Raw genomic sequence first — 18456 nt, 5'->3', positions numbered from 1 at the left:
CACTACAGGACAAAGATTTGTAAATAATCATTGTTTTTGGTTTTAATTTCAACATACCATCACACCTTTTCTGGTTTGGGGTTGTATAAATACTACACACTTTTTGACTGATTGCAAGACATAATTTCATAAAGCATAAAGAGATATGTGAGAGGAAATTATAGGCTAAATTATAATGTGATAATTTATCTTTTTCGAACAAAATAGCATTGAAATTGAACACAATTTGTTAAATTGTTTAGCAAAGTGTTTGAAAAAAACATTCAAAATAATGTTGGCTTTTGTTAATATTCTTATATAGTCTGACAAGATAAATAGGGGAAATGGGGACTGAAAGAAGGAGATGAATATAAAGGAATAGAATGTGCATGAAATGAGAGAAACATAACAACCAAAAATAGCAATATTAATAATAAAGTTTCTAATATGTCAAAGAGAAAGAATTAATGTATGATTCCCTGTCCAATGATATTCCCAATGCACGTTCTTTAAATCAGTGTAGCTATTCAGTAAACATTTAGTTTAGTGTAGTAGTTCAAGTTAGGGAGGGTTTATATGGTTGTGTGTATAATGGACTCTAAATATCTGTTTGAAAGTGATTACCACTGAAGCAGTGAGATTGGAGCCATCATTTTTCTTTGTGCCCATGGTGTTGGTCTTATTGTTTGTTGAGATAGTGGATGTGGGGACTTTGGAGTCATTGTCCTGAACACCTTCAGCACTGTGCTTGGCTAATGCCTCAACACTGAGAATGCCTACAGCCTGGCTAGCCACAGTCATCACATCCAACACAGCTGGGGCTAAAAACACACAGACATACAAAAATACACAGAAAATTAATCTATTCACAAAGTTAAAGCTGCTAAATTTATGTACTTCTGTTTTTATTTTCTAAATTTACAACTAGAAGGTGGAAAAGGGTAGAAAAGAATCCAGGAACATGTATATTCACCGATACGTTCTGCTGTGCCTGGCGCAGACTCCATGACAGCTCCAAACAGCTCTCTGGCCTGCTTGCTTGCTGTGCTGGTTCCAGATGACATAGCCTCTTGTACCACTGAGTCTATGTTCAGACACGCAGCACCGTAGTACCTCGCCAAGCTCACTGCCAAAGATGTCTTGCCTATACATACATACAATCATCTTACCAGTAGGAAAGGCAAAATCGAGTACCATGGAAACAAAGCTTGAACCACTCTATAGATTTATAGGGTTGAACTTATAATACACTGCAAGGGTTGGATATTAATAAAATGAAGTACAAAACCTTTGAACTATATCACATTGATATCACATATCACACATGATTATTAAATGCCATTTTAATAATGCACAGTGGGGGGGAGGAGGGGTAACAGGAGGACAGAGGATGGGAAGGAGCAGTAGCCTAGCCTAACAATAAGCAATACCGGACAATGTTTAATATAATGTGCAATATCTCTCCTGCCGCCCCCCCTTTTTTTCCCTCTCCTTCCCCCCTTCCCCATATCTTATTCTTTTTATATTTGTATATGTAAATAATTTTATTTTAATTTATCTAGAAGTTTTCTCTATTTATTTTCTCTGTTTATCTGTAATGATGCTGCTGGAATCTTAATTTCCCTGAGGGAACCCGCCCAAAGGGATCAATAAAGTTTTATCTAATCTAATCTAATCTAATCTAATCTAATCTAATCTAATCTAATCTAATCTAATCTAATCTAATCTAGTGTGGTTTGAAAGTGTCTGTGATGTGTTATTATTTAACCAAGGGGTTCAGAGTTTAACAGCCTACCTGAGAGTGGAGCGCCATGCACTACAATGGCAATGCCCCTGCAATTGTGAACAGCTTGGCCTGCTGGTGGAAAATCAATGCCCATGTAGCGAGCAATAGCTATAGAAACAGGATTCACTTCCAGATCACCCATCCTGTTGTTCCTGATGTTGTCTTTGACCGCATCTGTAAAGCAAACACAGCATCCTCATGATTCGCTGTCATTTGATTAATGTACCTGATCTACTCAAACTTTTTTCAAATATTCCAGTATTGAGCATTACATCATGAATATTCAGTATTGAAAGGCATATTTTTCATTAAACTTGGTCCAAGCATACCTGCACCCCTGGATGCCCCACATTTGGATAGTACAGATGTGGTATCTGCCTCACCCCCCTCCAGAGGGCACTCTTCACCTGGAGCATTTGATAAGTTATGCTCTTGCCTTGCACACTTCTCCTTCTCCCCGGCATCAGAAGACTTGCCATTTTTATGAGAGCCAGTGTTGGATGCTAAAGCACAAGGGACATGTGAATGTTGCCCAGGTTTGGAACAACCTTGAAAATTTTTTCCAGTAAAGAACAATTCCTTTTTAATACAACATGATGTATAGCATACAATCTCTGATGCATGTTTGTTGTTAAATCTAACAGCCTCTGCCAGTACTTTTTCAAAACGTTTTTCAAAAAACAGCAATATATCACAAGTGCATTTTATAGACTTCATCAGTACACCAAGGTGGAAAACCAGTGTGGCCCAGTTTTACAAAAACAGTCAAATCAAGAATCTCATCTCATTAGCCGCTTTATCCTTCTACAGGGTCGCAGGCAAGCTGGAGCCTATCTCAGCTGACTAAGGGCGAAAGGCGGGGTACACCCTGGACAAGTCGCCAGGTCATCACAGGGCCGACACATAGACACAGACAACCATTCACACTCACATTCACACCTACGGTCAATTTAGAGTCACCAGTTAACCTAACCTGCATGTCTTTGGACTGTGGGGGAAACCGGAGCACCCGGAGGAAACCCACGCGGACACGGGGAGAACATGCAAACTCCGCACAGAAAGGCCCTCGCCGGCCACGGGGCTCGAACCCGGACCTTCTTGCTGTGAGGCGACAGAGCTAACCACTACACCACCGTGCCGCCCAAATCAAGAATCTACACCTTAAATTATACTGTTTCTGCTGATTATACCAGATTATATATTATGGCACATGTTGTTATTTGAAAACCACAGATCAACCAATTTATTTCACAAATCATTGTTACTATGGGGACTGCATAGCCACATGTATCTCTTTTACTAAAAACTGGATTTTAGATTCCAACATGCATTTTCAGTCATGGTAAATGTAATCTCTGCCTATTTTGGTGCTTTCATCAAGCAAAGGTTTTGGTCAAACAAAACCTAATTAATTGATTACATAGTAGAACTCAGGACCAAAGATAAATGAAAAACAAACAAAACCCCAAAACAAACAAACAAACAAACAAACAAACAAACAAACAAACAAACAAACAAACAAACAAACCCCCATGATCAGTATTGTGCAACTGTTTCAAAATAAATCAGACAATACTACTACTATGTCACTTTGGTGAAAAACAATTATGCAAACAAAACCATGCTAATTAATCTCAAACATTTTAAGATTTCATTTTTATTTTAGTAAAGCTATCCTTTTATGGAAGTGAAAGTGGAAATAATACCTGGTTCAGGATTCTGGGACCTGTGCTCTTGGTAGTAGTCGAGAAGATCAGGAGGCAGAGGCTCACCAGGGGCTCGAGGGGGCAGCAGCAATCTATTATGCGCATCATATCCTTTCATCAACCGCAGGATCTGGGGAGGTAGATGGATTAAATTTATACAACACAGAAAACGTCTGTGGTGAGTTTATTGGTTCAGTAAACTGACATGGTCAAGTAATTAGTCAAGTGCTGAGCAGGATCAATCCATGCAAAGCTGCAGACCCTGATGGCATCCCCAGACTTGTGCTCAGAGCATGTGCTGAAGAGCTGGTGGGGGTCCTGACGGACTTAAGGCCAATTTATGCTGACAACCCAGTCCTCGCAGACGGCGTCGCAGATGGTGTCTGTGTAGCCCCCCCACCTTCGCAGATGCTCTGCGCGCACCTCCCAAAAATTGTGACCACCGCAGAAGCCTCGCAGACAGCATCGCAGACAAGAGGGCTCTGATTGGTCCACTCTACATCCGCTGTACACGCACTTCCGCTTCCCTACTTTCCCGGTTTGGTTTGTTTTCACGACCGCCATTTTTAAAAACACGAGCGAAGATGGAGCAGCACGAAGAGCGGTTGATCGAGGAAGTGAGGAAATACGTACATCTATACGACTCCAGTTCTAGTCATTATAAGTAACCGGAGGATAAACACTCCACTAACCACACCCACCAACTACTCCTAGTGATTTCGCGCCCCCTTGCGTTGTGGCGGTGAATAACATCGCGCACGCCTATTACTCCCCGCTCAACAATAAATTACAACTGTCTGCGAAAAGCTATCTGCGAAAGCCTTGTCGCAAGAGCATGCAGAGGCCCTTATTCAACATGTCTTTGGCCCATGCTGTTGTTCCGACCTGCTTCAAGACCACCTCCATCATGCCAACACCAAAACACTCCACTCCAGCATGTCTCAACGACTACCGTCCAGTAGCACTCACCCCCATCATTACAAAGTGTTTAGAGCAGTTGGTCCTAGCATATCTCAAATCCTGTCTTCCCCCCACCCTGGACCCCCACCAATTTGCCTACCGCAAGAACAGGAGCACAGAAGATGCAGTCTCCATAGCACTGCGCTCTGTCCTCTCGCACCTGGACAATGGAACACATACACCAGAATGCTGTTCATAGACTTCAGTTCAGCATTTAACACCATCATCCCCTCTAAGCTCATCACCAAACTCACAGATCTGGGTATCTGTGCTCCCATTTGCAACTGGTTGTTGGATTTTCTAACCAACAGGCCCCAGCATGTTCATTTAGACCATCACTGCTCCTCCATCCTCATCCTAAACACCAGCGTACCACAAGGCTGTGTGATGAGCCCGTTCCTCTACTCCCTTTTTACTCATGACTGCAGACCTGTACATTATACTAACACCATCATCAAGTTTGTGGACGACACCACAGTGATAGGCCTCATCAAGGACAACAATGAGTCAGCCTACAGGGAGGTGGACCGCCTGGCTGTGTGGTGCAGCGAGAACAACCTGCTGCTCAACACCAATAAGACCAAGGAGCTCATGGTGGACTTCAGGAGGAATGCTGACACACACACACCCATCCACATCAACGGTGCAGCAGTGGAGTGTGTAACCAGCTTCAAATTCCTGGGGATCCACATCTCACAGGACCTCACCTGGACAACCAACTGCTCCAACCTGGTCAAGAAGGCTCATCAGTGTCTCTTTTTCTTGAGGACTCTGAAGAAAAAACACCTCTCTTCAGACATCTGGTGAACTTCTACCACTGTACCATTGAGAGCATCCTAACCATCCATATTACAGTCAGGTATGGGAACTGCTCTGTCTCAGACCGAATGGCAACGCAGAGGGTGGTGAAAATCACCCAGCATGTCGTGGGAGCCTCACTTCCTGCTATTGAAGACATCTACAGAAAGCGATGTCTCAGGAGAGCCATAAACATCAACAAAGACTCCTGCCACCCAGCACACAAACTGTTCACTCTCCTGCCCTCTGGAAGGCGCTACAGTAGCCTTCGGACCAAAACCACCAGGTTCAGGAAGTTTTTTTTTTTCCCTTCAGCTGTCTCACTGCTGAACACCCCTCCCGAACAAACTGAACTGACTTCACTGCACTATCACCATTTGCACTACTGTTTATTCATACCATGTTTTGTATATACTGAAAATATCTATTGCTGCTTTTCCACTACAAACGTGGCTGAGTCGGGCTGAGCCGTGCCGTGCTGAGTTGGGCTGAGTCGAGCTGAGCGGGGCTATTGGAGTTGCATTTCGACTACCACCGCGCTGAACCATGCTGGCTGGAAGTGGGTGGACACAGTGGGTGGAGTTAGCGAAAGTGGGTGGACGTCACGTGATGCCGTTAAGCGGCGCAAACAGTGACATCAGTGACCTTTTAAGCGGTAGTCTCACGACCCGGATAGTAAACAATAAACATGGAGGACATGAAGTCGTTAGTGTTGCTGGTCTTGGTGCTGTGGCTTGTTGTCCCCAACAACGCCAACAGATACTGGCAAGAGCGTATAGATGAGGCGCGGCGCATAAGGCTCCAGAAATTCTCGTAATTCGTAATTATTCTTCTTCCGGGTTTACGGTGTTTACAGATCCCAGCGTGCTCGCGGGGCGTGTGTGGGCATGTGAGGACACTCCTCCTCACCAATCAGTGCACAGGGGAGTGTCTGCTCACGCCCCCAGCCTCACTCAGCTCGGTTTGGCTCGCTTCAGCCCCACTCCAAAACCGTGCAAGTTTTGGGTGCTAAGCAGGGCTGAAGCGAGCTGAGTCGTGCTGTTTTGAGATAGTCGAAACGCGAGCCATGTCGGGCTGAAGTGAGCTGAAGTGAGCTGAAAAAGGGTAGTGGAAAAGGGCCATATATCATAACATTGCACTATAGTACATTCATATTGCACATTTGTACATACTGTAAATATCTATCATATCATTATACCATTCCATACCCTGTAATTCCTGTACATTTATATTTGTATATTACACACATGTTATTTACGGCTATGCACTTCTGGTTAGATGCAATCTGCATTTCGTTGCCTTGTACCTGTGACATGTGCAATGACAAAGTTGAATCTAATCTAATCTAATCAAGTTTAATCTAATTATAAGGACTGGGATATAGAGCGTGTAGTTTATGAGGTAATGTTTGATAATGACAACATCAAGGACATCATACTGCCCAACCAGATGCCATACGAACAAAGTTAATGGTGTTGACTGCAAAGTTGAATTCTGGGCAAAATGTTCTATTTCTTTTGCTGTTGGAGGTTCAAGATGTTGTGATGCCACACACACCATGTATCCTATGTGTAAATGTTTTGCTGAGATAAAATGCGTCCTGCATTTTATGATTCTGGATATTGCCGAAGCAAGTGAATATATCATACAATACAATATCATGTGACCGCCATGGGGGATGTTTGACCTACTTTTAACCAAAACAAGTTGGCATGGGCAAACATGGCGGATTCCGCTCTCTCGACAGCTAAAAGCCAGCGGAAAAGAAAAGGAAAGCCTGCCTAGTGAGTGCAAGTGCAAGAAAGAGCAAGGTTAGATGACGTCATTTTTCTGGACAGACAACTACATTGTCTTGCAAAAGTATTCATCCCCCTTGGTGTTTGTCCTGTTTTGTCGCATTACAAGATGGATTTTTGGAGGGTTAGCACAATTTGATTTACATGCCTACCACTTTAAAGGTGCAAAGTGTTGTTTTACTGGGACACAAACAATAATTAAGATGAAATAAAACAGAACTCTGGAGTGTGCATTGGTTTTATGATTAAATTTATCCAACACAGAACACGTCAGAGGAGAGTTTACTGGTTCAGTAAACCTCATTTCATATGAAACCCCTAAATAAGAGCTGGTCCAACCAATTCACTTCATAAGTCACATAATTAGTTGATTCGGATCCATCTGTGTCCAATTAAAGTGTCACATGATCTGTCACATAATGTCTGTATAACTCAACCTGTTCTGGAAGGACCCTGACTCTGCTACACTACTAAGCAAGCAACTTGAAAACCAAGGAACACTCCAAACATGTCAGATACAAAGTTGTGAAGAAGTATGGATTGGGGTTGGGTTATAAAAAAAATATGCCAAACTTTGAATATCCCAGGGGGCACCATTAAATCCATTATCGCAAAATGGAAAGAATATGGCACCATTACAAACCTGACAAGAGAAGGCTGCCCACCAAAACTCACAGACCAGGCAAGGACGGCATTAATCAGAGATGCAACAAAGACAGCAAACATAACACTCAAGGAGCTGCAAAGGAGCAGAGATGGGAGTATCTGTCCATAGGACCGCTTTAAGCCGTACACTCCACAGAGCAGGGCTTTATGGAAGAGTGGCCAGAAAAAAAGTAATTGCTTCAGAAAACAAATTTGGAGTTTGCCCAACAGTATGTGGCAGACTCCCCAAACACATGGAAGAAGATTCTCTGGTCAAATGAGACTAAAATTGATCTTTTTGGCCATCATGGGAAATGCCATGTGTGGCGCAAACAACACCCTGAGAACACCATTCCTACAGTGAAGGATGGTGGTGGCAGCATCATGCTGTGGGGATATTTTTAATCTGCAGGGACAGGAAAGCTGGTCAGGACTGAAGGAAAGATGGATGGCACTAAATACAGGGGAATTCTGGAGGAAAACCTGTTCGAGTCAGCCAGAGGTCTGAGACTGGAATGAAGGTTCACATTCCACAGGACAATAACTCTAAACATACTGCTAAAGCTACACTGGAGTGGTTTAAAGGGAAACATTTAAATGTCTTGGAATGGCCTAATCAAAGCCCAGACCTCAATCCAATTGAGAATCTGTGGCACAACTTGTAGATTGCTGTACACCAATGCAACCCATCTAACCTGAAGGAGTTGGAGCAGTTTTACCTTGAGAAATGGGCAAAAATCCCACTGGCTAAATGTGCTAAGCTAATAGAGACATAACCCAAGAGACGCAGCTGTAATTGCAGTAAAAAGTGGCTCTACAAAGTATTAATGGTGGGGACCTATGCACACTCCAGATTTCTGTTTTTTTCATCTTAATTATTGTTTGTGTCACAGTAAAACCACAAATTTCACCTTTAAAGTTGTAGGCATGTTGTGTAAATCAAATTATGCTTCCCCCCCAAAAAAAAAAATTCATTTTACTTCCAGCTTGTAATGCGACAAAACAGGACAAACACAAAGGGGGATGAATACTTTTGCAAGACACTGTAAATCATTCTAGCTAGTGCTTAGCTATCTTAGTCTTAGATTGCATTGGCTCGACTCCACGGAGATGGAGTTATACACTTAATGTTTTGATTTTACAGAGAAAAAAACAACAACAACACAAAAGCAATAACAGAGAAAAGATATGTTCCTCTTTTGTTTCACGGATTTGTTCGTGAATGTCAACCACAAGACTCTCTGAGGTCAATGTAGAGTCACAATGTTTTCTGCACGTCGCCATCTTGGTGTGATGCAGTTCCATAGTTATGCTAATTAGTTATTAGGGCTGTAACGATATGCGTATCGAAATCGAAATCGCGATACGCAGAGCCACGATCCGTATCGCGATACAAGAAGGCAGAATCGCGGTACACCCTTTCAAACTTCTCCTCAGCCCAAAAACAGAGGCGCTTCCAAACTTCAATTTATGAATACTTTACTTTTTATTTAAATTACATTTTAAACTTACTTAAATTACTTTTTTTTTAATATCTATTAGTAAGTCGTTTTTTCGCCGACCTGCGACAATCTTCTGCGAGTCACGCAACGTCCACACTCGCCACTGGCAGAGCATTCATTTCTTTTAAGCGGTCGCCATTCTGGTTGCGACGCGGGGAGCGAATCTGTAAACAAGCAGCTCATTGGCTGGCTAGGTGTGCCACAAGCCAATCACAATCACTTGACCGGAAAGGCATGCAGTGTTGCCAGATTGGGCAGGTTTAGGTGCTTTTTGGCTGGTTTTGAACATATTTTGGGGTGGAAAACGTTAGCAATATCTGGCAACACTGAAGGCATGTCTGCTTGGGCGGAAGCCTTCTGCGGCAGTTACATTTTGACACGCGAGCAATGTTTCACCATAAAAATTCCGTAATTTCCATCTGTTTTCTGCGATCACAGAAAATCATTGGCCCTATGAGAGTGAGACAGTGAGAGAGCCACCCCCCAAAAAAAATCTTAACGGATTTACACGATTTGGAAAAATGACTTTTTCAGAACCGAAAAAAACAGAGCTTCCGGCTCAACAGTATTATTTTGAGAAATAAAACAATCTTTGGATATACATTTGTTCATTTTTGCATACATATTACTCATTCTCTGCAGTGGTCTGAATTATTTGTTATTAAATAGTTAATGTAAGTAAGTAAATGTTAATAAGTCAAATTCACTACTTTAAAAAAACATTTAAAAAATCGTGGGCGTATTGAATCGTGGGTCAAAAATCGCGATACGAATCGAATCGTGAGTTGGGTGTATCGTTACAGCCCTATTAGTTATACCTCCTCACACTCAGCTATTTCCATACAGCCATACTGTGCACCTCAAGAGGTAGGAAAATGGTCCCAAAATGGAGAAAAGCGACCCTCAGCGCATCAAAATGATCACATCTCATCCACATGATATTGTTCTTGTGAGACAAAGGAAAATACCATGTACAATAAAAAATTTGAAAATTTCAGATGACTCTGCACTCCGCACCTTTAACTAAATGCATATTGGCAACTCCTCAGTAAGAACATGACATAGCCATCCAGTGTTATTTAGATTTTAGACAAGCTACGTAGGTTTGCTAAAGCAATATAAGGTATGTTAAAGCAATACATGTTCGCTACCTAACAAGCTAAGACTGCTAAATTCTTAGTTAGCAAGCCAACATCACCCACATGATAGTTAGCTACTTAGCTGAGATGAAATGGATACTACAAAGACAGTGTTCCTCTAGCCAATTATCCCTCCTAATTGTCTCTAACCACAATGGTCTTCTGTTGGCTTGGAAAGGTGTCTGGCGGTAAAAAAAATTATTATGTTTATGAACTCTCTTCTGACAATTTAGAAAATAAATTTTGGCTTACTGTTAAAAATCATGGTTACCTGTTATGCTTTTGCATACAGTATGTAATTTTTTTAATTTACATCTGCTGTATAAGGAGTCAGTACATAAAATTTGATTCAAAGATGATGCATCTTTAACCACTCCTTGAACTTAAACATACTAGGAGAGACCAATTGGCATAGCCATTTTTTTTTTCATTATTAAAAATTTATGATGAGGTTCTTTAAAAATCAGTTTTGTCTTAATTCAAGGTGAGATCTACTGTTCAAAACGGGTATAGAACAGTGGCTTAAGTTTGAGATGTCAGTCATGTTCATTCCCGATTTACTGATTGGCAATTGGCTACAAGTTTCCACCTGTTTGAGAGATCTACCATTCACCATAAGGAGAAGCCATGCATCCAGGCAGGACAAATGAAAAGTGCATTTTCCAATAAACATTTAGATTTTTTTTTTCCTGTACCCGCCCTCACTACATTCACTCCCAGTAAAGCTATGTGTCCGGGTGGGAAGATGATGCGTTAAAAGTCCAGTGAGTATTAGTCTTTCACTGCATTAAAACAGTGAGTACACAAACACCTAGCAGATACTAATCGACACACAAGCTTCAGTGGGTATCTGTTAGCATGTGACAGAGGCTTCAAAGGAGATTTTCATGCAGGCTGTGCTGTTCATTGAAAAAAAAAATTTAGTTGAATGAACAGACACTGTGATACTGCAGTGAGATATCTGATAATTTGATATGCTAAAATATTGAGTTCCACCAATATTGATAAATAATCTTGATGCTTTGGTAAACACTGCTGCATTTTAATGAAATTTTAGAGGAAGCCGGGCTTCCCATGTAGTCTTAAAGCAATCTCCTGTGGTATAGAGAATACTCACCCTCTCTTCCTCCAGGTACTGCCTGTCAAAATCCAGGGAGTAGAACTCAATGGGGAAAGGGCAGGGGTTGCAGACCAGCACCTCAACCTCCTCTCCATTGCTGTAGGGCAGCACAGGCCCCAGCTCAATTTCTGAGGTGGAAAACTCCAGCTTTGGCTCCAATCCCTGACCCTGGGCTAAAAGTAAGATCTTCTGGGTGCTCTGGGCTACTGCTATTACCAGCCTCTCTCTGTACGGTCTCTGCAAAGAACATACTTATTGGCACCCATCACAAGAATGAGCAAACATGATTGCATAATGTAAACATCACATACAGTTAATCAAATTTTCCACCTTCCCCTGTTCTTCTTACTTTTCCTCAAATAACTTCTTTTCACATCTTATTTTCTCTCAGAAACGTATGAAGCAAAATTACTGACTCAATAATATCTAAAATAAATGCACATATATTGTCATTTTAAAAAATTCAACTTTTAAATTGTTAACAATTTTTACATGAGGTTGACCACTCTAAATTGTGGCCATATCTTAATAACACTTGCTCAGATAGTGATGTTTTTATTCATAGAACAACTTTTATAATTTAGAAAAAAAAAACCTTCCACTCCTGTTGTGCTTTATCCTTCTTTGTTACTCCATATGCCCTTTGCTGTATAATTTATACCACTTTGCTGTCACAGTATTATTCTCTAAAACCTTAGCAAAACTCTTGGCTAATTACTTATTTAAACCATAGATTAGTAGTGTTTGAGTCTGTGTGTCATTTCCATGTCTGCTACTTTTGATGTTGCTATACATAAATATGTATGCACACAAGTGTGAGAGCCCATCATTTTTTTATTGCTTAGCCCTGACAAAGGGAGAGGATGATTACTACCAGCTTCATTAAGTCCTATGTACAGAAGCCAGTAAAGGGGCCATGGATATAAGCACTCTCCAGAGTTATGTTTGCAATTTGCATCATATTGAAAAATTTGGGGATTTTAGATCCAAGTCATATGGAGAAGAAAAATTCTGGTTACTGGATCACATACACCAACAACTAGAAATTCTTACCCCTTCAGCTGGACTGAATTTGACCTGAACGTTGACCCTGTCACCAGGATACAGCATACCACTGGATGGCAACATCTCAAAGATAAGTGGAGAAGTCAGCTTCTCTGAACTAGTCTCCTGTCTCAGGTGAAGTGGGATGTGCTTTTCAGTCTTGACACACAACCAAGAAAAGAAAGCATATTGATGTGGTTAATTTTCATTTTTAAAATATTACTATCCTCAGTACTTTACATTGTTTTTTTTATTGTGACACAAACAATAATTAAGATGCAAAAACAGAAATCTGCAGCGTGCATAAGTATTCACACTATGCCACAGATTCTCCATTGGATTGCGATCTGGCCTTTGACTAGGCCATTCCAAGACATTTAAAATGTTTCCCTTTAAACCATTCCAGTGTAGCTTTAGCAGTATGTTTAGACTCATTGTCCTGCTGGAATGTGAATCTTTGTCCCAGTCTCAAACCTCTGGCTGACTCAAACAAGTTTTCCTCCAGAATTTCCCTGTATTTAGTGCCATCCATCTTTCCTTCAGTCCTGACCACCTTTCCTGTCCCTGCAGATGAAAAGCATCCCCACAGCATGATGCTGCTACTGTAACAGATGTTATATGCGTTGTGTTGTAAGTACCACACAGGAACTCCCAGTTAAGGTTTTTATTCTGACAATAGACAAAGTGTTGCATCACTCACTGTCCAAACTGGCAATACTGCCACACTTGCGTGGGCAAGACAAACTGGGAAGAGCAGAATACATCATTCCCATAACTACATGTGTATTAATAAGAACAAACATGTACCTGACAATAGACAAAAGCATTGCATCACTCACTGTCCAAACTGGCAATACTGCCACTAAAAATATGGGAACACTTATGTTAGCATACACAGAAAATAGGCTTTACAAGTTAACAGTCTATACTTACTGGAGAGATGCAATAAACATGCAATTCAGTTGCCATGTAAATGTCTATCAAAGTCTAAGTACATGTACATTGAAATAAGGAATAAATATAAAAGTAATCAAAATATCAATAAATTATTCGGTGTACCAAACTTGTGACCTACCACTTGCGCGGGCAAGACAAACTGGGAAGAGCAGAACGCATCATTCCCATAACTACTGGTTTCTTAACCCTTTGGTGACTGACCCCTTGAAAATGGTTCCTCCAGGAACCATGACGTTTCAGTTGTCAAGACAATGGAAAAACTAAAATACAAATACAAGAGCATTTTGTTTTGTGCACAAGAGCATTGTGACGTATCTTTCTGTTTTTGTATTTTAGTTTTTCCGTTGTCTTGACAACTGAAACGTCATCGTTCCTGGAGGAACCATTTTCAAGGGGTCAGTCACCAAAGGGTTAAACGTACAGAACACTATTTAACCACACTCAACTTAATGCCAAGTGGAAGCACCAATCCTGTTACACCACCACCATGCTTCATTGTAGGGATGATGTTCTCAGGGTGTTGGGTTTGCGCCACACATGGCGTTTCCCATTATGGCCAAAAAGTTCAATTTTAGTCTCATTTGACCAGAGAATCTTCTTCCATATATTTGGGGAGTCTGCCACATACTATTGGGCAAACTCCAAATGTGATTTTTTTAAGCAATGACTTTTTTCTGGCCACTCTTCCATAAAGCTCCACTCTGTGGAGTGTATGGCTTAAAGTGGTCCTATGGACAGATACTCCCATCTCCACTGGGGATCTTTGCAGCTCCCTCAGTGTTATTGTTGGTGTCTTTGTTGCAGCTCTGATTAATGCCCTCCTTGCCTGGTCTGTGAGTTTTGGTGGGCGGCCTTCTCGTCAGGTTTGTAGTGGTGACATATTCTTTCCATTTTGCTATAATGGATTTAATGGTGCTCCCTGGGATATTTTTATGACCCAACCCTGATCTATACTTCACAACTTTGTCTCTGACCTGTTTGGAGTGCTTGTTGGTTTTCATATTGCTTGCTTCATAGTATAGCAGAGTCAGGGTCCTTCCAGGACAGGTTGATTTATACAGACATCATGTGACAGATCACGTGACACTTTGATTGCACACAGGTGGATCTTAATCTACTAATTACTATGTGACTCAAGATGTGAATTGGTTGGACCAGCTCATATTTAGGGGTTTCATACGAAAGGGGGTGAATACTTATGCACACTCCAGATTTCTGTTTTTTCATCTTAATTATTGCTTGTGTCACAATAAAAAAACAAAAAACAATTTGCACCTTTAAAGTGGTGGGCATTTTGTGTAAATCAAATGGTGTTAACCCCCAAAAAAATCTATTTTAATTCCAGCTTGTAATACAACAAAACAGGACAAACACCTTTTGCAAGGCACTGTATCAGTTTAAAGTTGCATACTTGTGTGTCAAGGGGTGGCACAGTGGTGTAGTGGTTAGCACTGTTGCCTCACAGCAAGAAGGTTCTGGGTTCGAGCCCAGCGGCTGATGAGGGCTTTTCTGTGTGGAGTTTGCATGTTGTCTGCGTGGGTTTCCTCCGGGTGCTCTGCTTTCCCCCACAGTCCAAAGGCATGCAGGTTAGGCTAATTGGTGGCTCTAAATTTACCATAGGTGTGAATGCAAGTGTGAATGGTTGTTTGTCTCTATGTGTCAGCCATGCAATTATCTGGCGACTTGTCCAGGGTGTACCCCGCCTCTCGCCCATAGTCAGCTGGGATAGGCTCTAGCTTGCCTGCGACCCTGTAGCTACAGTACAGATAATGGATGGATGGATGGATGGATGGGACTTGTGTGTGGATATTCAGACCCAACAATCAGTCATGAAGTACACAGCCCTCAGTGCAATCATCATCAGATTCATCACTCTACTCACAGTTTTCATGAGTTTGTATCCCAGTCTGATTGCTGCATGTTTTTAAAGAACATAGTTCAGCCTAGTCTAGTCTGCAAGTGTACCAGAACATGCAAAATGCCTTCATGCAAGGCATGTACATGAAGGCATTTTGCATGATCTGGTACACTTGCAGAACAGTAACTAAAGGACAGCATCTAGTGTAGCAGGCATATCAAACCAGTCTGTCACAAGATGCTGCTCTCCATCTATATATTCTTTGCACCATCCATTGCCTTCAGGAGATGGGATCAATGGGCATGGTTCTGTTGGGTGCTTCCAGACACCTGCTTGGAAGTTAGCACACTGGTAGTGTTTGTACAAGGATCATGCACAAGGAGGAAGCTGCCAAGATGCTGCTTCTCCTTTTCTTGCACAGAGCAAGCAGTAGTGAAGCTCATTTACTTCAATTGTTGGTGCCCTGGGGTTGTACATGTGGCAGGTAAAAGCTTGCAGTTGATGGAAAAGCTGCTGGCTCAGGTTCCACTCCTTCTCAGGTTCCTCAAGGGTTTCTTGGTAGCTTTGATTGTTCTTGAGGAGTTTTAAGGCAGCCACTTTTCCTCTTGCTGCAAAAGCACTGACAGTATCACATCCAGTAACCATGTGCAGCCCAATAAGAGCTTTATGGGTTTCAGGCCCAAGAACATTTGCCACTTTTGCAATATCTGTGTACTTTATCCTAGTCTGAGTTCCAGTTTTCAGATAGATATCACAGGGGATATCTGCATTGAATGCAACACAGAGGACAAAAACATCTGTGTCTTCAGAAACTCTGTACTGCCTCATTGCCACTAGATGCTGAATGCTTAGCATGAAGCAGGAGCCCTGTGTCTGCCATCTCATGTGTAGACTTAAGTTCATCAACTTCCATGGACCCATTTTCACATATCTTGTAACAGATCTCCCTAGTTGTGATATCCAGTTCCTTTCAAGCATACCTTTTGCAATTTTGTGGTTTCCTCCACTCATCCACCAGAAACTAGATCAGGCTCTCCTTTTTACTTGAGTTGGAAAGGAACTTCTGCTATTGCTTCATGCTGTGCTCAGGTGCAATTTTTTTTTAACTTGGTTGAATAATCTGCCACTTGTCTATCTTTCTGCAGTCTTGATAGATTAATTTCTGTAGGTTTCAAAGACAACATCTCTACAGGCACAGGAAGATCCTTCAGCCATAACAAGTGCAAGTGCATGGCTGGCAATTTCAGTGAATGTCTTTTGGTTTCCACAAATCCTCTGGATCAAATACATGCCATCTATGAGGTAGGCAGAATTCCTGAGGATGAATTCAGCTGGTGTGACATTCTTTTGCATCCCTTTGGCTAAGGCAGGCTTGTTTGTTTTCTGTAATGAGCCATCAGATGTTACCAGAGCCCATGGCAAAGAGCTGAGGAGATGTTTCAGCACCTCCTTCATATCCAGGCTTCGGCTCTGTGCTATTATCATCTTGTGAGCAAAGAGGTTCCTGTCAATTCACAAAATTACCTCTTTTGGACTGTTCTTCAAAGTGCACCTGAGGTCCAACCCTGTCAATAGGCACCAACCTTGAGCCGACTCATCCCGGCTTCGAGACCCAACCATTCATACTCAGTATAACTGCTCCATCTCCAACTGATACAACATGTTGGCTGCTGAAGATATTACTGACTGGTCGACCTTCAAATCATCAGTCAACGAGGTGAGCACCATAACCATTGGCTGCCCTACCACCACTGCTCGGCAGCCCTGGATCTCCAATAAGACCCTCATCATCATTGAAGATCATCATGCTTCCCATCTTTGTGGCGAGATGCCCAAATATTGTCAACTGAACGTGACCTGTAACATTGCCATAAAGATCGACCGCAAGAGATACTGGGACATGAGGCTGCAAGGCTGGAAGATGCCACCTGCTGCAACAATCAGAGACTGGTCTATTGCCTCCTTCGTGATGCCTGTAGTGGCCCTCACAAGAAGGTCACCCATGTAAAGTCCAAAGATCATCATCACTACCAAACACACCTGCCTTGCCCGGTGAGTTGAGCACTATTGGGAGCACTTCCAGCTACCTCCCCCACCAACCAGTCCAGGCCTTCACACTGCTGCCGCCTCCATTACCAATTGTAGTGGTTAGTACTGTCGCCTCACAGTAAGAAGGTCCTGGGTTTGAGCCCAGTGGCTGACAAGGGCCTTTCTGTATAGAGTTTGCATGTTCTCCCTGTGTCTGTGTGGGTTTCCTCTGGGTGCTCCGGTTTCCCCCACAGTTCAAAGACATGCAGTTAGGTTAACATGGGGCGGGCTTGGGCTGAAGTGCCCTTGAGCAAGGTACCTAACCCCTAACTGCTCCCTGGGCACTGTAGTATGGCTGCCCACTGTTCTGGGTGTGTGTGCGCGTGTGTTCACTGCTTCAGATGGGTTAAATGCAGAGGATGAATCTCACTGTGCTTGAAGTTTGCATGTGACAAATAACGGTTTCTTCTTCTTTTGTCACACTGACCTGGTCTACAGACACGAGGTCGTGAAGGCCCTCCATGAGCTCAAGAACAACAAGGGCATCTGCTGTATCACCGCTGAATTCGGAGGTCGGGGATTTCATGATTGACTGGCTGATCACTATCATCAACCATGTGTGAGTGATGGAGGAACTGACGGATGACCGGCAGCATGGTGTTATCCTCCCATTTTGGAAGAGGAAAGGTGACTGTCTCGTATGCAACAACCACCAAAGAATCACTTTACTTTCCACACCGGCCAAACTCTTCACCTGAATCCTCCTTGACCGTGCCCTACCTGCTATCAGATCCAGATGCTGTCCTCAACAGGCAGGATTCATCGCCATCTTTTTATCACCTTTATTGACCTCAAAACTGCCTTTGACACTGTCGACTGACCTACCATGTGGAATATCCTCCACACCTTAGCCCTTCTACTGAGGCTAATCACACTCTTAATGATGCTCTACGATGGCGCTGAGAGCTGTGTTCAGATTAACAGTAAAGATTCTGACTAGTTCCCAATTGCTGCCAGAGTTCACAGGACTGTATGGCTGTCCCTGACCTGTTCAATTGCATCATAGGCCACCTGATGACTGCAGTCTGCAACTGCTTCCCAGGTGTCCAGCTCAGAGATTACCGCCTGATAGATTTGG

The 18456-nt window shown here is 42.4% G+C and overlaps 1 protein-coding gene across 1 annotated transcript in view; it reads right to left on the bottom strand.

Annotated features, from left to right (window-relative positions):
• Positions 1–18456, bottom strand: part of hydin (HYDIN axonemal central pair apparatus protein) — a 338453-nt gene that overhangs the window by 108271 nt on the left and 211726 nt on the right. Inside the window, exons 32-38 of the mRNA XM_060923930.1 lie at positions 12485–12634; positions 11429–11668; positions 3472–3601; positions 2095–2268; positions 1775–1939; positions 953–1123; positions 604–800 (exon numbers count right to left, since the gene is read on the bottom strand). Coding sequence (XP_060779913.1) covers positions 604–800; positions 953–1123; positions 1775–1939; positions 2095–2268; positions 3472–3601; positions 11429–11668; positions 12485–12634 — 1227 coding nt within the window. The remainder of the gene's footprint in view (positions 1–603; positions 801–952; positions 1124–1774; positions 1940–2094; positions 2269–3471; positions 3602–11428; positions 11669–12484; positions 12635–18456) is intronic.

This window comes from Neoarius graeffei, chromosome 6 (assembly GCF_027579695.1).
Source record: "Neoarius graeffei isolate fNeoGra1 chromosome 6, fNeoGra1.pri, whole genome shotgun sequence".
NCBI lineage: Eukaryota > Metazoa > Chordata > Actinopteri > Siluriformes > Ariidae > Neoarius > Neoarius graeffei.
The sequence above is the reverse complement of the archived record's forward strand: the minus strand, read 5'-3'. Positions and strand labels throughout refer to the sequence as shown.